This window comes from Oncorhynchus kisutch, unplaced genomic scaffold, assembly GCF_002021735.2.
Source record: "Oncorhynchus kisutch isolate 150728-3 unplaced genomic scaffold, Okis_V2 scaffold601, whole genome shotgun sequence".
In the NCBI taxonomy this organism is placed as follows: Eukaryota; Metazoa; Chordata; class Actinopteri; order Salmoniformes; family Salmonidae; genus Oncorhynchus; species Oncorhynchus kisutch.
The window spans coordinates 1,553-25,083 of NW_022262546.1; the positions used below are offsets into that span (position 1 = coordinate 1,553).

Genomic DNA, 23,531 nt, shown 5'->3' on the forward strand with positions numbered 1-23,531 from the left:
TATAATAGAGACAGTAGATCTAGATGGTCTGTCATAATATAATAGAGCCAGTAGATCTAGCTGGTCTGTCATAATATAAATGAGACATTAGATCTAGATGGTCTGTCATAATATAAGAGACAGTAGATGTAGCTGGTCTGTCATAATATAATAGAGACAGTAGATCTAGCTGGTCTGTCGTAATATAAATGAGACATTTGATCTAGCTGGTCTGTCATTTTATAATAGATACAGTAGATCTAGCTGGTCTGTCATAATATAAATGAGACAGTAGATCTAGCTGGTCTGTCATAATATAATAGAGACAGTAGATCTAGCTGGTCTGTCATAATATAATAGAGACAGTAGATCTAGCTGCTATGTCATAATACAATAGAGGCAGTAGATCTAGCTGGTCTGTCATAATATAATAGAGACAGTAGATCTAGCTGGTCTGTCATTGTATAACAGAGACAGTAGATCTAGCTGCTATGTCATAATATAATAGAGACAGTAGATCTAGCTGGTCTGTCATAATATAATAGCGACAGTAGATCTTGCTGGTCTGTCATAATATAATAGAGACAGTAGATCTAGCTGGTCTGTCATAATACAATAGAGACAGTACATCTAGCTGGTCTGTCATAATATAATAGATACAGTAGATCTGGTTGGTCTGTCATAATATAATAGAGACAGTAGATCTAGCTGGTCTGTCATAATATAATAGAGACAGTATATCTAGCTGGTCTGTCATAATACAATAGAGACAGTATATCTAGCTGGTCTCTCATAATACAATAGAGACAGTAGATCTAGCTGGTCTGTCATAATACAATAGAGGCACTAGATCCAGCTGGTCTGTCATAATATAATGAGACAGTAGATCTAGCTGGTCTGTCATAGTGTAACAGAGACAGTAGATCTAGCTTCTATGTCATAATATAATAGAGACAGTAGATCTAGCTGGTCTGTCACAATATAACAGCGCCAGTAGATCTAGCTGGTCTGTCATAATATAATAGAGACAGCAGACCTAAGTGGTCTGTCATAATATAATAGAGACAGTACATCTAGCTGGTTTGTCATAATATAATAGAGACAGTAGATCTAGATGGTCTCTCATAATACAATAGAGACAGTAGATCTAGCTGGTCTGTCATAGTATAACAGAGACAGTAGATCTAGCTGCTATGTCATAATATAATAGAGACAGTAGATCTAGCTGGTCTGTCATAATATAATAGCGACAGTAGATCTAACTGGTCTGTCATAATATAATAGAGCCAGTAGATCTAGCTGGTCTGTCATAATATAATAGACACAGTAGATCTAGCTGGTCTGTCATAATATAATAGAGACAGTAGATCTAGCTGGTCTGTCATAATATAATAGAGACATAGAGACAGTAGATCTAGCTGGTCTGTCATAATATAATAGATACAGTAGTTCTGGCTGGTCTGTCATAATATAATAGAGACAGTAGATCTAGATGGTCTGTCATAATATAATAGAGCCAGTAGATCTAGCTGGTCTGTCATAATATAAGAGACAGTAGATGTAGCTGGTTTGTCATAATATAATAGAGCCAGTAGTTCTAGCTGGTCTGTCATAATATAAATGAGACAGTAGATCTAGCTGGTCTGTCATAATATAATAGAGACAGTAGATCTAGCTGGTCTGTCATAATATAATAGAGAAAGTAGATCTAGCTGGTCTGTCATAATATAAATGAGACATTAGATCTAGCTGGTCTGTCATAATATAATAGAGCCAGTAGATCTAGCTGGTCTGTCATAATACAATAGAGACAGTAGATCTAGCTGGTCTGTCATAATATAATAGAGACAGTAGATCTAGCTGGTCTGTTATAATACAATAGAGACAGTAGATCTAACTGGTCTGTCATAATATAAGTGAGACATAGAGACAGTACTTCTAGCTTGTCTGTCATAATATAATAGATACAGTAGATCTGCCTGGTCTGTCATAATATAATAGAGACAGTAGATCTAGCTGGTCTGTCATAAAACAATAGAGCCAGTAGATCTAGCTGGTCTGTCATAATATAATAGAGACAGTAGATCTAGCTGGTCTGTCATAATATAATAGAGACATTGACAGTAGATATAGCTTTTCTGTCATAATATAATAGAGACAATTGATATAGCTGGTCTGTCATAATACAAAAGAGACAGTAGATCTAACTGATCTGTCATAATATAATAGAGACATTGACAGTAGATATAGCTTTTCTGTCATAATATAAGAGAGACAATTGATATAGCTGGTCTGTCATAATACAAAAGAGACAGTAGATCTAACTGATCTGTCATAATATAATAGAGACAGTAGATCTAGCAGGTCTGTCATAATATAATAGAGACCGTAGATCTAGCTGGTCTGTCATAATATAATAGATACAGTAGATCTGTCTGGTCTCTGATATTATAATAGAGCCAGTAGATCTAGCTGGTCTGTCATAATATAATAGAAACAGTAGATCTAGCTGGTCTGTCATAATATAATAGAGACAGTAGATCTAGCTGGTCTGTCATATTATAATAGAGACATACAGATCATTACACCATTACCATGACATCATTACACCAGTGCAGTAGTATGGTATCATATTAGTATCATTACACCAGTACAGTAGTATGGTATCATGACACCAGTCCAGTAGTATGGTATCGTATTGGTATCATTACACCAGTACAGTAGTATGGTATCATATTGGTATCATTACACCAGTACAGTAGTATGGTATCATATTGGTATCATTACACCAGTACAGTAGTATGGTATCATATTGGTATCATTACACCAGTACAGTAGTATTTTATCATATTGGTATCATTACACCAGTACAGTAGTATGGTATCATATTGGTATCATTACACCAGTGCAGTAGTATGGTATCATATTGGTATCATTACACCAGTACAGTAGTATGGTATCATTACACCAGTACAGTAGTATGGTATCAGATTGGTATCATTACACCAGTACAGTAGTATGGTATCATATTGGTATCATTATACCATTTTTACTCCCCCAGAGGCAGTCCTTTCCCAGCCAGCCCTTGGCAGGAATCTAACGTGTCTGGTTTGAGAACCACACAGGTGTCGTTAGAGAGAGTCTCACTGCTCACAATGGAAGTTATATAGATCCCTGGTTCCTCGTTAGGACTCAGGAGCTCTGACGCATCAAGAGGTTCTGATGGTGATTACACAACGCACAGGTGATCTCTGGGTCGGTGTCAGAACAGGTCTGTTGTCATGGAGACCACCTTGGGGATGGGGGCAAGGGAGGACAGGTAGAGAATGAGGAGTCACTAGAGAGGAAGGTATTTAAAGTTTGGTCAGTGTTGGTAGGATGAAGGAAGGTATTTAAAGTTTGGTCAGTGTTGGTAGGATGAAGGAAGGTATTTAAAGGTTGATCATGGTTGGTAGGATGAAGGAAGGTATTTAAAGGTTGATCATGGTTGGTAGGATGAAGGAAGGTATTTAAAGGTTGATCATGGTTGGTAGGATGAAGGAAGGTATTTAAAGGTTGATCATGGTTGGTAGGATGAAGGAAGGTATTTAGTACATTCATCTTCAGATATCTAGGTTAGACAACCACATATCTCAGTCATAGTCAGTACATTCATCTTCAGATATCTAGGTTAGACAACCACATATCTCAGTCAGTCAGTACATTCATCTTCAGATATCTAGGTTAGACAACCACATATCTCAGTCATAGTCAGTACATTCATCTTCAGATATCTAGGTTAGACAACCACATATCTCAGTCAGTCAGTACATTCATCTTCAGATATCTAGGTTAGACAACCACATATCTCAGTCATAGTCAGTACATTCATCTTCAGATATCTAGGTTAGACAACCACATATCTCAGTCAGTCAGTACATTCATCTTCAGATATCTAGGTTAGACAACCACATATCTCAGTCATAGTCAGTACATTCATCTTCAGATATCTAGGTTAGACAACCACATATCTCAGTCAGTCAGTACATTCATCTTCAGATATCTAGGTTAGACAACCACATATCTCAGTCATAGTCAGTACATTCATCTTCAGATATCTAGGTTAGACAACCACATATCTCAGTCAGTCAGTACATTCATCTTCAGATATCTAGGTTAGACAACCACATATCTCAGTCATAGTCAGTACATTCATCTTCAGATATCTAGGTTAGACAACCACATATCTCAGTCAGTCAGTACATTCATCTTCAGATATCTAGGTTAGACAACCACATATCTCAGTCATAGTCAGTACATTCATCTTCAGATATCTAGGTTAGACAACCACATATCTCAGTCATAGTCAGTACATTCATCTTCAGATATCTAGGTTAGACAACCACATATCTCAGTCATAGTCAGTACATTCATCTTCAGATATCTAGGTTAGACAACCACATATCTCAGTCATAGTCAGTACTTGTTCCTCCACAAAGGAAGGGGTACTATGGGATTAATCAGAATACTTAGTGAAGATGTGGCTTTTCAGACGTTTTCACAAGACAGACAGGGACTCTGCTGTCCTCACGTCAGCTGGTTCCACTAAGAGAGATCCTTTTAAATTCGTATTCTAACTCCTAATTATATGATTCCGTTCTACGGTGGTTTGCCAGGACAGAGGAGAGGCTTTGTCTCGGCCTGCGGCTTGTTGTAAACACTCCCAACTTGTTTGTTTAGAAACTGAATTTTAGTTTCCCCAAGTCAATACTTTTCATCGTCAGGTTTTGGGGGTCATGGAGATAGTGTGGGAATGATGCAGGATGTGTTGTGTACAAAACCAACATCATTATCATACTCAATCATCATACCCAGTTTCTCTCAGACTACAGCAGCATATCTATTCAGGAGACTAAGAGACCAGACCAGTCTACAGCAGCATATCTATTTAGGAGACTAAGAGACCAGACCAGTTAATTCAGTCTACAGCAGAATATCTATTCAGGAGACTAAGAGACCAGACCAGTTAATTCAGTCTACAGCAGCATATCTATTTAGGAGACTAAGAGACCAGACCAGTCTACAGCAGCATATCTATTCAGGAGACTAAGAGACCAGACCAGTCTACAGCAGCATATCTATTCAGGAGACTAAGAGACCAGACCAGTCTACAGCAGCATATCTATTCAGGAGACTAAGAGACCAGACCAGTCTACAGCAGCATATCTATTCAGGAGACTAAGAGACCAGACCAGTCTACAGCAGCATATCTATTCAGGAGACTAAGAGACCAGACCAGTTAATTCAGTCTACAGCAGAATATCTATTCCGGAGACTAAGAGACCAGACCAGTCTACAGCAACATATCTATTCAGGAGACTAAGAGACCAGACCAGTCTACAGGTTAATTTGTCCCTGTCCAACTGTCCTCACGTCTCTCTAATGGAGACACAAGGGGAATTATATAACGAGGAGGTCAAAGAGTAACATGTTTCCAACGGGGACATGTACTTCATATACTTTAACATGTTTCCAACGGGGACAGAACAGCATGTACTTTAACATGTTTCCAACGGGAACAGAACAGCATGTACTTCATATACTTTAACATGTTTCCAACAGGGACAGAACAGCATGTACTTCATGTACTTTAACATGTTTCCAATGGGGACAGAACAGCATGTACTTTAACATGTTTCCAATGGGGACAGAACAGCATGTACTTCATATACTTTAACATGTTTCCAACGGGAACAGAACAGCATGTACTTTAACATGTTTCCAACGGGAACAGAACAGCATGTACTTTAACATGTTTCCAACGGGGACAGAACAGCATGTACTTCAAGTACTTTAACATGTTTCCAATGGGAACAGAACAGCATGTACTTCATATACTTTAACATGTTTCCAACGGCAACAGAACAGCATGTACTTCATATACTTTAACATGTTTCCAATGGGAACAGAACAGCATGTACTTCATATACTTTAACATGTTTCCAACGGGGACAGAACAGCATGTACTTCATATACTTTAACATGTTTCCAATGGGAACAGAACAGCATGTACTTTAACATGTTTCCAACGGGGACATGTACTTCATATACTTTAACATGTTTCCAACGGGAACAGAACAGCATGTACTTCATATACTTTAACATGTTTCCAACGGGGACAGAACAGCATGTACTTCATATACTTTAACATGTTTCCAACGAGAACAGCATGTACTTCATATACTTTAACATGTTTCCAACGGGAACAGAACAGCATGTACTTCATATACTTTAACATGTTTCCAACGGGGACAGAACAGCATGTACTTCATATACTTTAACATGTTTCCAATGGGGACAGAACAGCATGTACTTCATATACTTTAACATGTTTCCAACGGGGACAGAACAGCATGTACTTTAACGTTTCCAACAGGGACAGAACAGCATGTACTTCATGTACTTTAACATGTTTCCAACGGGGACAGAACAGCATGTACTTCATATACTTTAACATGTTTCCAACAGTTGTTTTTTGTTACCAAATATCCCATCACCTATAAACAACCCTGATCAAGAGGAACTGTTTAACAAACTGCCTTGTCTGTTGGTTGTCAATCTGTTATATTTTACATGCACAAAGACTAGCCGGTTCCAGCTCTCTCCGCCCAATAAAGGGCATTCCTTCCCTTCAACGTTCCCTCACCTCAAACACTAACCAGAGGCATATCACATGACTGGATTCCTAAACACGTCTCCTTTGCCATATTCCTCTCATCTAACTCCTCGGGGGAATTCTGGGAACTTTCCAGCATAGTATAGTAGGTCTGCTTCCCAAACGGCACCCTATATATATATATATATAGTGCATGATAGGTCCGGGTCAAAAGTAGTGCACACTAGATAGGGAGCCATTTGGGATGTACCCTTAGTGACCACTTCCTCCTGTCCCTGTAATTTCCCAGTTCTTCTTCATATCTGGGATTTCCATGGAGCCCAGGCGTAGCCAGACACAAAGTATATTGGTCTGGCGACCATCGTGGTTTATACAAGTCCCCCAGATCACATCTCCACTTGGCTAACTCAGAGTGCATTCCAAATGGCACCGTATGGGCCTTGGTTCAAAGGGAGTGCACTATATCGGGAACAGTGAGCCATTTAGGATGGAAGCACAGTGTTGTAGAGCTGGAACCTCTGGTTAAACCCTGAGTCCCCAACACAGTGTGGTAGAACTGGAACCTCTGGTTAAAACCTGAGTCCCCTCCACAGTGTGGTAGAACTGGAACCTCTGGTTAAAACCTGAGTCCCCTCCACAGTGTGGTAGAACTGGAACCTCTGGTTAAAACCTGAGTCCCCTCCACAGTGTGGTAGAACTGGAACCTCTGGTTAAACCCTGAGTCCCCAACACAGTGTGGTAGAACTGGAACCTCTGGTTAAACCCTGAGTCCCCTCCACAGTGTGGTAGGACTGGAACCTCTGGTTAAACCCTGAGTCCCCTCCACAGTGTGGTAGGACTGGAACCTCTGGTTAAACCCTGAGTCCCCTCCATAGTGTGGTAGAACTGGAACCTCTGGTTAAACCCTAAGTCCCCAACACAGTGTGGTAGAGCTGGAACCTCTGGTTAAACCCCGAGTCCCTTCCACAGTGTGGTAGAGCTGCAACCTCTGGTTAAACCCTGAGTCCCCTCCACAGTGTTGTAGGACTGGAACCTCTGGTTAAACCCTGAGTCCCCAACACAGTGTGGTAGAACTGGAACCTCTGGTTAAACCCCGAGTCCCCAACACAGTGTGGTAGAACTGGAACCTCTGGTTAAACCCTGAGTCCCCTCTGCAGTGTGGTAGAGCTGGAACCTCTGGTTAAACCCTGAGTCCCCAATCAGTCACACATTATACTGTTTCCATTTTCGTGACTACCTTCTGTCAAAGGCCTTAATTTATTCAAGCTCCACTATCAAGGTTTTTCCAGTGCCTCACGACATCGTTATGCTGAAACAACTTCCTTTTTCATAAACCACACAAAACCACTTAATCACTGCTTGAAGGACAATTCAAAGCAAGTAATAGCATCTGCATTTAAGCTGGAGTAGAGCAGAGATTGGACCTTAACCCCCATGGAGATTGGACCCTAACCCCCATGGAGGCTGGACCTTAACCCCCATGCAGATTGGACCCTAACCCCCATGCAGATTGGACGCTAACCCCCATGGAGATTGGACCCTAACCCCCATGGAGATTGGACCCTAACCCCCATGGAGATTGAACCTTAACCCCCATGGAGATTGGACCTTAACCCCATGCAGATTGGACATTAACCCCCATGGAGATTGGACCTTAACCCCCATTAAGGCTGGACCCTAACCCCCATGGAGATTGGACCTTAACCCCCATGGAGATTGGACCTTAACCCCCATGGAGATTGGACTCTAACCCCCATGGAGATTGGACCTTAACCCCCATGGAGATTGGACCTTAACCCCCATGGAGATTGGACCCTAACCCCCATGGAGGCTGGACCTTAACCCCCATGGAGGCTGGACCTTAACCCCCATGGAGATTGGACCCTAACCCCCATGGAGGCTGGACCTTAACCCCCATGGAGATTGAACCCTAACCCCCATGGAGGCTGGACCTTAACCCCCATGGAGGCTGGAACCTAACCCCCATGGAGATTGGACCTTAACCCACATGGAGATTGGACCCTAACTCCCATTGAGATTGGACCTTAACCCCATGCAGATTGGACCTTAACCCCCATTAAGGCTGGACCCTAACCCCCATGGAGATTGGACCTTAACCCCCATGGAGATTGAACCTTAACCCCCATGGAGATTGGACCCTAACCCCCATGGAGATTGGACCCTAACCCCCATGGAGATTGGACCTTAACCCACATGGAGATTGGACCCTAACCCCCATGGAGGCTGGACCTTAACCCCCATGGAGATTGGACCCTAACCCCCATGGAGGCTGGACCTTAACCCCCATGGAGATTGGACCCTAACCCCCATGGAGGCTGGACCCTAACCCCCATGGAGATTGGACCCTAACCCCCATGGAGATTGAACCTTAACCCACATGGAGATTGGACCCTAACTCCCATTGAGATTGGACCTTAACCCCATGCAGATTGGACCTTAACCCCCATTAAGGCTGGACCCTAACCCCCATGGAGATTGGACCTTAACCCACATGGAGATTGAACCTTAACCCCCATGGAGATTGGACCCTAACCCCCATGGAGATTGGACCCTAACCCACATGGAGATTGGACCCTAACCCCCATTGAGATTGGACCCTAACCCCCATGGAGATTGGACCTTAACCCCCATTAAGGGTGGACCCTAACCCCCATGGAAATTGGACCTTAACCCCCATGGAGATTGGACCCTAACCCCCATGGAGATTGGACTTTAACCCCCATGGAGATTGGACCCTAACCCCCATGGAGATTGGACCTTAACCCCCATGGAGGCTGGACCTAAACCCCCATGGAGGCTGGACCCTAACCCCCATGGAGATTGGACCTTAATCCCCATGGAGATTGGACCTTAACCCCCATGGAGATTGGACCTTAACCCCCATGGAGATTGGACCTTAACCCCCATGGAGATTGGACCCTAACCCCCATGGTCCCCACTATCTAGTCCTCTGTTTCAGACCTCCTCATGGTCCCCACTCTGTCTAGTCATCTGTTACAGACCTCCTCATGGTCCCCACTCTGTCTAGTCCTCTTTTTCAGACCTCCTCATGGTCCCCACTCTGTCTAGTCCTCTGTTACGGACCTCCTCATGGTCTCCACTCCATATAGTCCTCTGTTACAGACCTCATGGTCCCCACTCTGTCTAGTCCTCTGTTACAGACCTCCTCATGGTCCCCACTCTGTCTAGTCCTCTGTAACAGACCTCATGGTCCCCACTCTGTCTAGTCCTCTGTTACAGACCTCCTCATGGTCCCCACTATCTAGTCCTCTGTTACAGACCTCCTCATGGTCCCCACTCTGTCTAGTCCTCTGTTACAGACCTCCTCATGGTCCCCACTCTGTCTAGTCCTCTGTTACAGACCTCCTCATGGTCCCCACTATCTAGTCCTCTGTTTCAGACCTCCTCATGGTCCCCACTATCTAGTCCTCTGTTACAGACCTCCTCATGGTCTCCACTATCTAGTCCTCTGTTACAGACCTCCTCATGGTCCCCACTCTGTCTAGTCCTCTGTTACAGACCTCCTCATGGTCTCCACTCTGTCTAGTCCTCTGTTTCAGACCTCATGGTCCCCACTATCTAGTCCTCTGTTACAGACCTCATGGTCCCCACTATCTAGTCCTCTGTTACAGACCTCCTCATGGTCCCCACTATCTAGTCCTCTGTTACAGACCTCATGGTCCCCACTATCTAGTCCTCTGTTACAGACCTCCTCATGGTCCCCACTCTGTCTAGTCCTCTGTTACAGACCTCCTCATGGTCCCCACTATCTAGTCCTCTGTTACAGACCTCCTCATGGTCCCCACTATCTAGTCCTCTGTTTCAGACCTCCTCATGGTCCCCACTATCTAGCCCTCTGTTTCAGACCTCCTCATGGTCTCCACTATCTAGTCCTCTGTTACAGACCTCCTCATGGTCCCCACTCTGTCTAGTCCTCTGTTACAGACCTCCTCATGGTCCCCACTCTGTCTAGTCCTCTGTTACAGACCTCCTCATGGTCCCCACTCTGTCTAGTCCTCTGTTTCAGACCTCCTCATGGTCCCCACTCTGTCTAGTCCTCTGTTATAGACCTCCTCATGGTCCCCACTATCTAGTCCTCTGTTTCAGACCTCCTCGTGGTCCCCACTATCTAGTCCTCTGTTACAGACCTCCTCATGGTCCCCACTCTGTCTAGTCCTCTGTTACAGACCTCATGGTCTCCACTCCATATAGTCCTCTGTTTCAGACAGAGGCCTAGATGGAGATAGTGGGGACTGTTTCAGAGAAGAGTTTCAGAGAGGAGAGTGAGATGAGAGAGGAGAGGAGAGGGAGAGGAAAAGAGGGAGATGAGGAGAGAGACATGAGAGGAGAGATGTGGAGTGAGAGGAGATAGGAGAGGGAGAGGAGAAAGAGATACTGACATCATCCCTATGTACTGACATCAGACTCAGGTGCCTGACCTCCAACCAAGATATTAATAACATCACTCATAGGCGATTGGATCTATAAAGACATCAACAAGATAGGGGGAGAGGAGAAGAGAGAGGGAGCGAGGGGAGATGAGAAGGGGAGAGGAGAAAGGAGGGAGAGGGAGGAGAGGGAGATGAGAGGACAAGAGATAAGAGAGAAGGAGAGGGAGAGGAGAAAGTAGAGAGGGAGGAGAGGGAGATGAGAGGACAAGAGATGAGAGAGAAGGAGAGGGAGAGGAGAAAGGAGAGAGGGAGGAGAGGTGGAAAGAGAGAGAGATATGAGTGCACATTGCTGAAAGATGAACCAGTCTACTGTATTTGATTTGGTTCATTAAATCATGACTGTGTGTTCGTACGTTGTGATCAGGATAAAGATTTCCAGAATCAGAAGGAACACATGATTTAATGCACCCTATCAAACAATTTAACTTGTTTTCAACTTCAACAGTGAGTACCCTCTCCACCACCTCCCTCTTCACTACCTCTCGCTCGCTCCCTCCCTCTCCTGTACCTCCTCCCTCTAGATTCCTCCTCCACCTCCCTCTAGATGGCCCCTACTATAGACCAGACGGGGGTAGCGGTCCACTGCTATAGACCAGACGGGGTAGCGGTCCACTGCTATAGACCAGACTGGGTAGCGGTCCACTACTATAGACCAGACGGGGTAGCGGTCCACTACTATAGACCAGACTGGGTAGCGGTCCACTACTATAGACCAGACTGGGTAGCGGTCCACTACTATAGACCAGACCAGATGGGGTCTAACCCTGTTGTTCTGTCCCTGAACAGGCGGTTAACCCACTGTTCCTCGGTAGGCTGTCATTGAAAATAAGAATGGGTTCTTAACTGACTTGCCTGGTTATATAAAGGCTAAAATAAGACTCTGTGCCTGTTAGCGGCTAGAACTCTGTACTGAGGAACAGTGGGTTGTCATTGAAAATAAGAATGTGTTCTTAACTGACTAGTTAAATAAAAGGTAGAATCAAATTAATCATAAACTGCCATCTAGTGGTGAAACGCAGCCATGACAACCTAAAGAGACATCCCTATCCAATTCTACCTTTATTTAACTCAGCAAGTCAGTGAAGAACAAATCCTTATTTTCAATGACAGCCTACTGAGGAACAGTGGGTTAATTGCCTTGTTCAGGGGCAGAAGGACTGATCTTGCAAACTTTTGGTTTAGGCTACCTGCCCCCTCTAGGCTACCTGCCCCCTCTAGGCTACCTGCCCCCTCTAGGCTACCTGCCCCCTCTAGGCTACCTGCCCCCTCTAGGCTACCTGCCCCCTCTAGGCTACCTGCCCCCTCTAGGCTACCTGCCCCCTCTACCCTCTAGGCTACCTGCCCCCTCTACCCTCTAGGCTACCTGCCCCCTCTACCCTCTAGGCTACCTGCCCCCTCTACCCTCTAGGCTACCTGCCCCCTCTACCCTCTAGGCTACCTGCCCCCTCTACCCTCTAGGCTACCTGCCCCCTCTACCCTCTAGGCTACCTGCCCCCTCTACCCTCTAACCACTAGGCTACCTGCCTCCTCTACACTCTAACCACTAGACTACCTGCCTCCTCTACACTCTAACCACTAGGCTACCTGCCTCCTCTACACTCTAACCACTAGGCTACCTGCCTCCTCTACACTCTAACCACTAGGCTACCTGCCTCCTCTACACTCTAACCACTAGGCTACCTGCCTCTACACTCTAACCACTAGGCTACCTGCCTCCTCTACACTCTAACCACTAGGCTACCTGCCTCCTCTACACACTGCCGCCCCGATAGTCACTGTCCGTATTTAGAATACACAGATTAAATGCTCAACACCTGGTCCTTTTTATTTACAAACATTAAACAGTTGAGGGTAAATTCCTTTTAAACGAGGCCCCTTTATACATCAGTGAGTCATACAACAAGCCTCCCTGCTTCCAGAGTCCACCAACCACAGAGTTTCCATCAACATGTGAGAAGTCCCTTTTTCTAGCACTTGTTTGAGCTACTAATATTTTAGACATCTCAAAAAATGAAAATACAAAAATAAATCTTAACATATTTCAACAAACCGAACTATTTTTTAAGGTAGAAATTTGTCGACAAAGAAAAAAAACAAAGAGAGAAGTATCTCCAATACAACACTCACATTTATTAGATTCATTTATTAGAAACAAGAAAAAACAAATCCCAAGTCCAACTGTGATTTAAAACTCCCTATTTAACTACACGTGTCCAGCTATTGTGGTGGATAGCCATCGATTGCATATTAAAAGCTACGGACATGTACAGTAGTTAATTAACTAGGAACACCAAAACTGCATCTTAGTCAGAGACATAGGGTATGTGGAGATGTACAGTGGTTAATTAACTAGGAACCCCAAAACTGCATCTAAGTCAGAGACATAGGGTATGTGGAGAAGTACAGTAGTTAATTAACTAGGAAGACCAACACTGAATCTTTGAGACATGTCCCAAAAGGCCACCTATTCCCTACATAGTGCACTACTTTTGACCAGAGCCCTATGGGTAGTAGTGCACTATGTAGGGAATAGGAAGCCATTTGAGTCACAGCCAATAGTATAAATCGGTACATTGTTCCCTAAAAGAAAGGTCAACCAGCTCTAAATACATGGTCAACACGAGGTCATAGTCAAGATCTCCACCGTCGTGTTTGAGGTTGTTGTCGTCTCTTCCTCAATCTGCTGCAATGCATTCTGGTCACAGGGAAGTGGCAAGGTGTGCTGAAAGGGTGATAAGAGAACATGTGATTATGTCTGATCTAATAAAAACATCTGATGTAGTAATGACACATCTAATTACAGAGTACTTGGACAGGACTTCCAAAACGGCAGGCCCGTCTTCTCTAAATAGACATACATCATATTCATGTCAGGTATGTTCTCATTAAAAAGGTGCAGCGACCGAGCAGGTGGACCAGTAGAACGGGCCAGCAGAGTAAAATGAGGTGCAGGGACCAACAGAGTAGGTGGACCAGTAGACGGGCCAGCAGAGTAAAATGAGGTGCAGGGACCAACAGAGCAGGTGGACCAGTAGAACGGGCCAGCAGAGTAAAATGAGGTGCAGTGAAGTACAGAGCAGGTGGACCAGTAGAACGGGCCAGCAGAGTAAAATGAGGTGCAGGGACCAACAGAGCAGGTGGACCAGTAGAACGGGCCAGCAGAGTAAAATGAGGTGCAGGGACCAACAGAGCAGGTGGACCAGTAGAACGGGCCAGCAGAGTAAAATGAGGTGCAGTGAAGTACAGAGCAGGTGGACCAGTAGAACGGGCCAGCAGAGTAAAATGACTTGGATACATTGGGAGGAGGGAGATTCTTATCGGACTCCTTTATGTTCTGTAGAAATGACTTACACTTGAGTCGGATGTAGCAGGGGTCACAGTAAGGCTTCCCGTTGCTGATTCTGATCTGGGCTCTGACCTCTGACCCTCCAAGTCGGCACCTGCAGTCCACACACTGAGGGAGAGGAGAAGATGGACTGAATCAGGAGAATCAACTGAGGGAGAGGAGAAGATGGACTGAATCAGGAGAATCAACTTAAACACTGATTACCAGCCCTACCACCGTGTGAGGAGAGAGAGTTAGCATTACCAGCCCTACCACCGTGTGAGGAGAGAGAGTTAGCATTACCAGCCCTACCACCGTGTGAGGAGAGAGAGTTAGCATTACCAGCCCTACCACCGTGTGAGGAGAGAGAGTTAGCATTACCAGCCCTACCACCGTGTGAGGAGAGAGAGTTAGCATTACCAGCCCTACCACCGTGTGAGGAGAGAGAGTTAGCATTACCAGCCCTACCACCGTGTGAGGAGAGAGAGTTAGCATTACCAGCCCTACCACCGTGTGAGGAGAGAGAGTTAGCATTACCAGCCCTACCACCGTGTGAGGAGAGAGAGTTAGCATTACCAGCCCTACCACCGTGTGAGGAGAGAGAGTTAGCATTACCAGCCCTACCACCGTGTGAGGAGAGAGAGTTAGCATTACCAGCCCTACCACCGTGTGAGGAGAGAGAGTTAGCATTACCAGCCCTACCACCGTGTGAGGAGAGAGAGTTAGCATTACCAGCCCTACCACCGTGTGAGGAGAGAGAGTTAGCATTACCAGCCCTACCACCGTGTGAGGAGAGAGAGTTAGCATTACCAGCCCTACCACCGTGTGAGGAGAGAGAGTTAGCATTACCAGCCCTACCACCGTGTGAGGAGAGAGAGTTAGCATTACCAGCCCTACCACCGTGTGAGGAGAGAGAGTTAGCATTACCAGCCCTACCACCGTGTGGTGAGAGAGAGTTAGCATTAACAGCCCTACCACCATGGTGAGAGAGAGTTAGCATTACCAGCCCTACCACCATGGTGAGAGAGTTAGCATTACCAGCCCTACCACCACAGAGAGAGAGCGTTAGCTTTACCAGAGTTAAGAGGGTGAGGCAGGGAGAATCCATGGAAAACCACAAAGAAAGGTGACACCTCATGGATTCCTGTCAGACGTCAAGAACCCTCCAGTCAGCTAGCTACAGTGCCCAGGTGAAGCCAGTCAGCTAGCTACAGTGCCCAGGTGAAGCCAGTCAGTCAGCTACAGTGCCCAGGTGAAGCCAGCCAGTCAGCTATAGTGCCCAGGTGAAGCCAGCCAGTCAGCTACAGTGCCCAGGTGAAGCCAGTCAGTCAGCTACAGTGCCCAGGTGAAGCCAGTCAGTCAGCTACAGTGCCCAGGTGAAGCCAGTCAGTCAGCTACAGTGCCCAGGTGAAGCCAGTCAGTCAGCTACAGTGCCCAGGTGAAGCCAGTCAGTCAGCTACAGTGCCCAGGTGAAGCCAGTCAGCTACAGTGCCCAGGTGAAGCCAGTCAGTCAGTCAGCTACAGTGCCCAGGTGAAGCCAGTCAGCTACAGTGCCCAGGTGAAGCCAGTCAGTCAGTCAGCTACAGTGCCCAGGTGAAGCCAGTCAGTCAGTCTGCTACAGTGCCCAGGTGAAGCCAGTCAGTCAGCTACAGTGCCCATTAGCTCATGCTGTGAAGGGTGATTGAGTGTGCTGACAGGTTTTGTAGAGGACCTCTCCTCCAACCAGGTGAAGGGAGGTCCAGACCAGACTCTCACCTGAAAACAGGCCAGGTGGAAGCAGAGGTTCAGGGTCTCAATGACCATGGCAGCCCCTCTGCCCATAGGACACACACACACTGAACACACCTGACGAGAAGTCAGCACTCTGGAGGGAGAGAGGTAACAGGAACAAACAGGATGAGAGGGGGCTCAGAGGGACCAGACTGATCCACAAGGTCTGGGGGTAAGATGAGAGAAGGGGATCAGAGGGACCAGACTGATCCACAAGGTCTGGGGGTAAGATGAGAGAAGGGGATCAGAGGGACCAGACTGATCCACAAGGTCTGGGGGTAAGATGAGAGAAGGGGATCAGAGGGACCAGACTGATCCACAAGGTCTGGGGGTAAGATGAGAGAGAGAGAAGGGGATCAGAGGGACCAGACTGATCCACAAGGTCTGGGGGTAAGATGAGAGAGAGAGAGAAGGGGCTCAGAGGGACCAGACTGATCCACAAGGTCTGGGGGTAAGATGAGAGAGAGAGAAGGGGATCAGAGGGACCAGACTGATCCACAAGGTCTGGGGGTAAGATGAGAGAGAAGGGGACCAGACTGATCCACAAGGTCTGGGGGTAAGATGAGAGAGAAGGGGATCAGACTGATCCACAAGGTCTGGGGGTAAGATGAGAGAGAGAAGGGGATCAGAGGGACCAGACTGATCCACAAGGTCTGGGGGTAAATTGAGAGAGAAGGGGATCAGAGGGACCAGACTGATCCACAAGGTCTGGGGGTAAAATGAGAGAGAAGGGGATCAGAGGGACCAGACTGATCCACAAGGTCTGGGGGTAAGATGAGAGAGAAGGGGATCAGAGGGACCAGGCTGATCCACAAGGTCTGGGGGTAAGATGAGAGGGAAGGGGATCAGAGGGACCAGACTGATCCACAAGGTCTGGGGGAACATCCATTGAAAAGGTGTCCTCCTACAAATGCCTTGGTATACGGCTGGACGATGAGTTTCAAGTTCACCAGGAAGATAAAACTGAAATTGGGTTTTTATTTTCACAAAGTCCCTTGTGTCGAATGTATGATGATGACTTATTGTATATGCATGAAGCCCGTTCTGTTCCTGAGACTGTTAATGATGCATTCATCCTCGTTACTAATGCTCTCATTCTCCACTCTGGGATCAGACTGTATGAGGAGACTACAGCACTCAAACTCAAAGATGGTGGATTTGGAAAGTGTTCACACCCCCTCGACTTCATCCACATTTTGTTACATTACAGCCTGCCAACATGATTTCTTCCTCAATCTCATCACAAGACCCCATAGTGACATCGCAAGACCCCATAGTGACATCGCAAGACCCCATAGTGACATCGCAAGACCCCATAGTGACAAAGTGAACACTAGTTTTTAGACACTTTACAAACACAGAAACACCTTATTTACAGAAGTATTCAGACAATTTGCTATGAGACTTGAAATTGATCTCAGGTGCATCCTGTTTCTATTGATCATCCTAAAGATCTGTCTACAAGTTGATTGGAAGTTCACCTGTGGTAAATTAAATAGATTGGACATGATTTGGAAAGACACCTGTCTATAAGGTCAGCGCAAAAAGCAAGCCATGCGGTCAAAGGAATTGTCCGTAGAGCTCCGAGACAGGATTGTGTCGAGGCACAGATCTGGGGAAGGATACCCACAAATGTTGCAGCATTGAATGTCCCCAAGAACACAGTGGCCTCCATCATTCTTAAATGGAAGAAGTTTGGAACCACCAAGACTCATCCTAGAGCTGGCCGCCCGGCCAAATTGAGCAATCGGGGGAGAAGGGCCTTGGTCAGGGAGGTAACCAAGAACCAGATAGTCACTCTGACAGAGCTCTAGAGTTCCTCTGTGGAAATGGTTGTCCTTCTGGAAGGTTCTCCCATCTCTGCAGCACTCCACCAATCAGGCCTGTGGTAGAGTGGCCAGACGGAAGCCACTCCTCAGTGAAAGGCACATGACAGCCCGCTTGGAGTTTGCCAAAAGGCACCTAAAGGACTCTGACCAATGAGAAACAAGATTCTCTGGTCTGATGAAACCTAGATTGAACTCTTTGGCCTGAATGCCAAGCGTCACATCTGGAGGAAACCTGGCACCATCCCTACAATGAAGCATGGTGGTGGCAGCATCATGTCTGGAGGAAACCTGGCACCATCCCTACAATGAAGCATGGTGGTGGGCAGCATCATGTCTGGAGGCAACCTGGCACCATCCGTACAATGAAGCATGGTGGTGGCAGCATCACGTCTGTAGGAAACCTGGCACCATCCCTACGCTGAAGCATGGTGGTGGCAGCATCATGTCTGGAGGAAACCTGGCACCATCCCTACGGTGAAGCATGGTGGTGGCAGCATCATGTCTGGAGGAAACCTGGCACCATCCCTACAATGAAGCATGGCGGTGGCAGCATCATGTCTGGAGGAAACCTGGCACCATCCCTACAATGAAGCATGGTGGTGGCAGCATCATGTCTGGAGGAAACCTGGCACCATCCCTACAATGAAGCATGGTGGTGGCAGCATCACGTCTGTAGGAAACCTGGCACCATCCCTACGGTGAAGCATGGTGGTGGCAGCATCATGCAGAGGGGATGTTTTGTCAGCGGCAGGGACTGGGAGACTAGTCAGGATCGAGGGGAAGATGAACGGAGCGAAGTGCTCAGGAATTGTTAGGTTAGATTACTCGTTGGTTATTACTGCATTGTCGGAACTAGAAGCACAAGCATTTCCCTACACTCGCATTAACATCTGCTAACCATGTGTATGTGACAAATAAAATTTGATTGGAGTGAAAGTTCACACAGCCAAGACAACACAGCAGTGGCTTCGGGACAGCTCTCTCGTCATACCCAAGAAGACTCGAGGCTGTAATCGCTGCCACAGATGCCTTCAACAAAGTACTGATTAAATGGTCTGAATACTTAAGTGAATGTGTAATCTTTAATAAACGTGAAAAAAATGTTTGTCATTATGGGGTATTGTGATGTCATTGTGGGGTATTGTGATGTCATTATGGGGTATTGTGATGTCATTGTGGGGTATTGTGATGTCATTGTGGGGTATTGTGATGTCATTGTGGGGTATTGTGATGTCATTATGGGGTATTGTGATGTCATTATGGGGTATTGTGTGTAGATTGATGAGGGGGGAAAAAACGATTTAATCCATTTTTGAACAAGGCTGTAATGTAACAAAGTCAAGGGCTCTGAACGCTTTCAAAATGCACTGTACATTTTAAACATACAACACAAGTCCTGATTGGTCCATTACCGGTGGTGCTGCTGTGAGACGGGTCGTGATTCGCCGGTGGCGGGTTCCTCTCCGGTGTTGGGCGGGGGGGAAGATGTGCTGAAGGGGCGGGGCCAGGTAGGGCTGTGCTTCTGAGTCCCGTTGGAGTAACCCCCCAGGGCCACACTCATGCTGTGCCGGGAGGAGGGGGGGCGGTACGGGGCGGCGAAACCCAGGGAGGAGTGGGGGCGTTGGGGGTTAGAGAGCAGTGTGGTGGAAGAGAGAAGGTTGTCCAGAGAGTCGTACCTGCCGAGAGGACCGATGGAGGTGTCAAATAACAGGTCACGTAGAGAGAGGTACGGTCCAAATGGCACCCCCCCTCCTTGGCCCTCACCGGTTACTGGGTTGCCAACCCCCCCCTCCTACCTCCTCATTGGCCCTCGCCGGTTAGTTGGTTGACAACCCCCCCTCCTACCTCCTCATAGGCCCTCGCCAGTTAGTTGGTTGACAACCCCCCCTCCTACCTCCTCATAGGCCCTCGCCAGTTAGTTGGTTGACAACCCCCCCTCCTACCTCCTCATAGGCCTTCGCCGGTTAGTTGGTTGACAACCCCCCCCCTCCTACCTCATAGGCCTTCGCCGGTTAGTTGGTTGACAACCCCCCCCTCCTACCTCCTCATAGGCCCTCTCCGGTTAGTTGGTTGACAACCCCCCCTCCTACCTCCTCATTGGCCCTCGCCGGTTAGTTGGTTGTTTGTTGTCAGAGGTGGAGCGTTGTCGTATCCAGCTGTTGTCGGTCAGCAGAGCGGTCCTCTTCCTCATCTCGTCCAGGATCTGTTGCCTCTCAGCCTCTACTAACGACATGCTCTGAGGAGGCTTCCTCCTAGCGACCTCCCTGGTAGCGCCTAATAACCAACCAGAGAGCAGAGTCACGACGGTATAACCAATCATAGTTCGTACAGAAAGACCAATAAAAAGGACAGTCATTTGAGCAATGTCCAATGAGTGAACAATATTATTCCAACGACCAATAGGTGAAAACAAACCCCTCTATCACATTACAGAAAGGTGAGGAGTCATTACCCTGGGCCTCAGCTAAATGAGAGGACTGGTTAGAGTCATTTACCCACCCAGTCTCCCTGGGCCTCGGCTAAATGAGAGGACTGGTTAGAGTCATTACCTACCCCTGTCTCCCTGGGACTAGGGTAAATGAGAGGAATGGTTAGCCATTACCCACCCCACCCCTGTCTCCCTGGGCCTCAGCTAAATGAGAGGACTGGTTAGAGTCATTACCCACCCCTGTCTCCCTGGGCCTCAGCTAAATGAGAGGACTGGTTAGAGTCATTACCTACCCCTGTCTCCCTGGGACTAGGGTAAATGAGAGGAATGGTTAGAGTCATTACCCACCCCACCCCTGTCTCCCTGGGCCTAGGGTAAATGAGGCCTGGTTAGAGTCATTACCCACCCCTGTCTCCCTGGGCCTCAGCTAAATGTGAGGACTGGTTAGAGTCATTACCCACCCCTGTCTCCCTGGGCCTAGGGTAAATGTGAGGACTGGTTAGAGTCATTACCCACCCCTGTCTCCCTGGGCCTCAGCTAAATGAGAGGACTGGTTAGAGTCATTACCCACCCCTGTCTCCCTGGGCCTCAGCTAAATGAGAGGACTGGTTAGAGTCATTACCCACCCCTGTCTCCCTGGGCCTAGGGTAAATGTGAGGACTGGTTAGAGTCATTACCCACCCCTGTCTCCCTGGGCCTCAGCTAAATGAGAGGACTGGTTAGAGTCATTACCCACCCCTGTCTCCCTGGGCCTAGGGTAAATGAGGCCTGGTTAGAGTCATTACCCACCCCTGTCTCCCTGGGCCTCAGCTAAATGAGAGGACTGGTTAGAGTCATTACCTACCCCTGTCTCCCTGGGACTAGGGTAAATGAGAGGAATGGTTAGAGTCATTACCCACCCCACCCCTGTCTCCCTGGGCCTAGGGTAAATGAGGCCTGGTTAGAGTCATTACCCACCCCTGTCTCCCTGGGCCTCAGCTAAATGTGAGGACTGGTTAGAGTCATTACCCACCCCTGTCTCCCTGGGCCTAGGGTAAATGTGAGGACTGGTTAGAGTCATTACCCACCCCTGTCTCCCTGGGCCTAGGGTAAATGAGGCCTGGTTAGAGTCATTACCCACCCCTGTCTCCCTGGGCCTCAGCTAAATGTGAGGACTGGTTAGAGTCATTACCCACCCCTGTCTCCCTGGGCCTAGGGTAAATGTGAGGACTGGTTAGAGTCATTACCCACCCCTGTCTCCCTGGGCCTCAGCTAAATGAGAGGACTGGTTAGAGTCATTACCCACCCCTGTCTCCCTGGGGACCCCACTCATTAACCAGAGGGACAGTCAACAGCAGAGTCTGACCTTTCACCTCCTGTCTGTGGAAACCCTCCAACGATGGGGAGGACTTGGATTTCATCCTGATCAACAAACATACAAGTCAGGTTATACAACACCCTGCAGTACTCACACACAAGTATGTCAGGTTACACAAGACAACACCCTGCAATACTCACACTGAGCACAACTAGTCATACAAATCACACACGATTCATTTACAGTTTGTCATCACAAAGGTGCACTCCCAAGCGCCCTAGCTTGGTGAAATCATAGGAGTCTCTAGTACTGACTGACCTGTCAGCTATAGATAGTTGGGTGAAACCATAGGAGTCCCCAGACCTGGAGGCAGAGGCAGCAGAGGAGGTAGCCAGGACAGAGCGAGAGGACAGGGCGAGAGGACAGAGCGAGAGGACAGAGCGAGAGGACAGAGCGAGAGGACAATCACAGCAGAGTCAATTTCTAGACAGCAGCCAGCAAGGTTGTGACTGACTGGTCCACAAATAACCTTGAAATCATAAACTAGTCATTATTTGTAGATAAGTCAGTCACAATTGACCCACAATGCATCAATGATTTGATTCTCTTGAACAGGGCCGTAAGTGCCAACGGGCAGAGACGCCTTTAAACATCACCAGAACTAAACAATAACCAAGGTGTGGTCTTCCTCACCAATTATCTCCTTCTGCCACAGTCTCCTCTTCCAGGTCCCTCCCTTCTTGAGGATGAGGCTCCTCCCTTCTCCCGTCAAAAACAACTTCCTTTTGATTGGATGCCACATGGGCAACAGGGGGCATGGGCTGGCTCAAGGCTGGCTGAGGACTGGCAAGGCCAGTGATCCCATTGGTCATCTCTCCTGAGCTTTCCATGTTCGGTGTGGATGATTTGACACAAGGGACTACATATCCCACGATGCATCTGGACGGTAGAGGATCAGGGGTCACCTCAGCCTGCCTGTATCCCTCCACCCCTGCCTCGTCCTGGGCCTGTTGCCACTCAGCATCCAGTCTCTCTTGGTCCTGACGGTACTTCTCCTGTACAACATCACACAAGACAACTGTCCAATCAGCTTCCTCTGAGACTACGGGTACGTTTAGCCCAGAATTGGTTATTTATCATAACAGACATGGGGCACGAACAGGTTCAATGGAAGCAGCTCCACACTGAATCACTGAAGTCAAAGATCAGTGGCATTTGCTCAGTGTGGTCCCTGGCTAAGTGGGCTTTACTCAGTGTGGTCCCAGGCTAAGTGGGCTTTACTCAGTGTGGTCCCAGGCTAAGTGGGATGTATGTCTTCCTGACCTGTAGCAGGCGCTCCTGCTCCTCCTGCCACTTCTCCTGCCTCCTCCTCTCTTCCTCAGGGTCCCAGGACCAACTGGAGGGGGAGGTGCTGAGGGACGGCACCTGGAGCTGGAGGACATCCCAGAATATTACCCTTCACACACACACCCCCCCCAATACTCAGTCACAACACACACCCTTAATCGCCAGTGTTCCCCCATCTTGTTCCTATGACTTACATCAGATATCGCCGACGCCGATCCTCCTAACAGAGAGAGAGAGAGGGAGGGGGAGAGAGTGTGTGTTAACAGTCAGCCAATGTGAGAATAAATGTTTCCCCAAATCGGGCTCACTTGTAATATCACCACATTTATCATCATTCTATTTATGATTTAATCATAGAGCACTGCAAACCAAGGGCCCAATAGAGCCTTCTGGGTGAATCAGAGCACTGCAAACCAAGGACCCAAGAGC

General features: G+C 47.2%; 1 protein-coding gene across 16 annotated transcripts in view; it reads right to left on the reverse strand.

Annotated features, from left to right (window-relative positions):
- Window positions 1-12,910: 12,910 nt before the first annotated feature.
- The window catches only part of LOC109885852 (LIM domain only protein 7), a 50,323-nt gene continuing 39,702 nt past the window's right edge, over window positions 12,911-23,531 (reverse strand). For 8 of the 16 annotated variants that reach the window (XM_031815748.1, XM_031815741.1, XM_031815738.1 and 5 more), the window contains 10 exons: window positions 23,297-23,322; window positions 23,079-23,186; window positions 22,449-22,810; window positions 22,074-22,118; window positions 21,744-21,859; window positions 20,121-20,304; window positions 19,443-19,706; window positions 16,187-16,295; window positions 14,458-14,560; window positions 12,911-13,828 (listed from right to left, as the gene is read on the reverse strand). In XM_031815748.1, the coding sequence (XP_031671608.1) occupies window positions 13,806-13,828; window positions 14,458-14,560; window positions 16,187-16,295; window positions 19,443-19,706; window positions 20,121-20,304; window positions 21,744-21,859; window positions 22,074-22,118; window positions 22,449-22,810; window positions 23,079-23,186; window positions 23,297-23,322 (1,340 nt within the window). In that variant the 3' untranslated portion in view covers window positions 12,911-13,805. Of the gene's footprint in view, window positions 13,829-14,457; window positions 14,601-16,186; window positions 16,296-19,442; window positions 19,707-20,120; window positions 20,305-21,743; window positions 21,860-22,073; window positions 22,119-22,448; window positions 22,811-23,078; window positions 23,187-23,296; window positions 23,323-23,531 lie in introns of all 16 variants that reach the window. The other 8 variants (XM_031815746.1, XM_031815745.1, XM_031815752.1 and 5 more) reach the window with 6 other exon arrangements.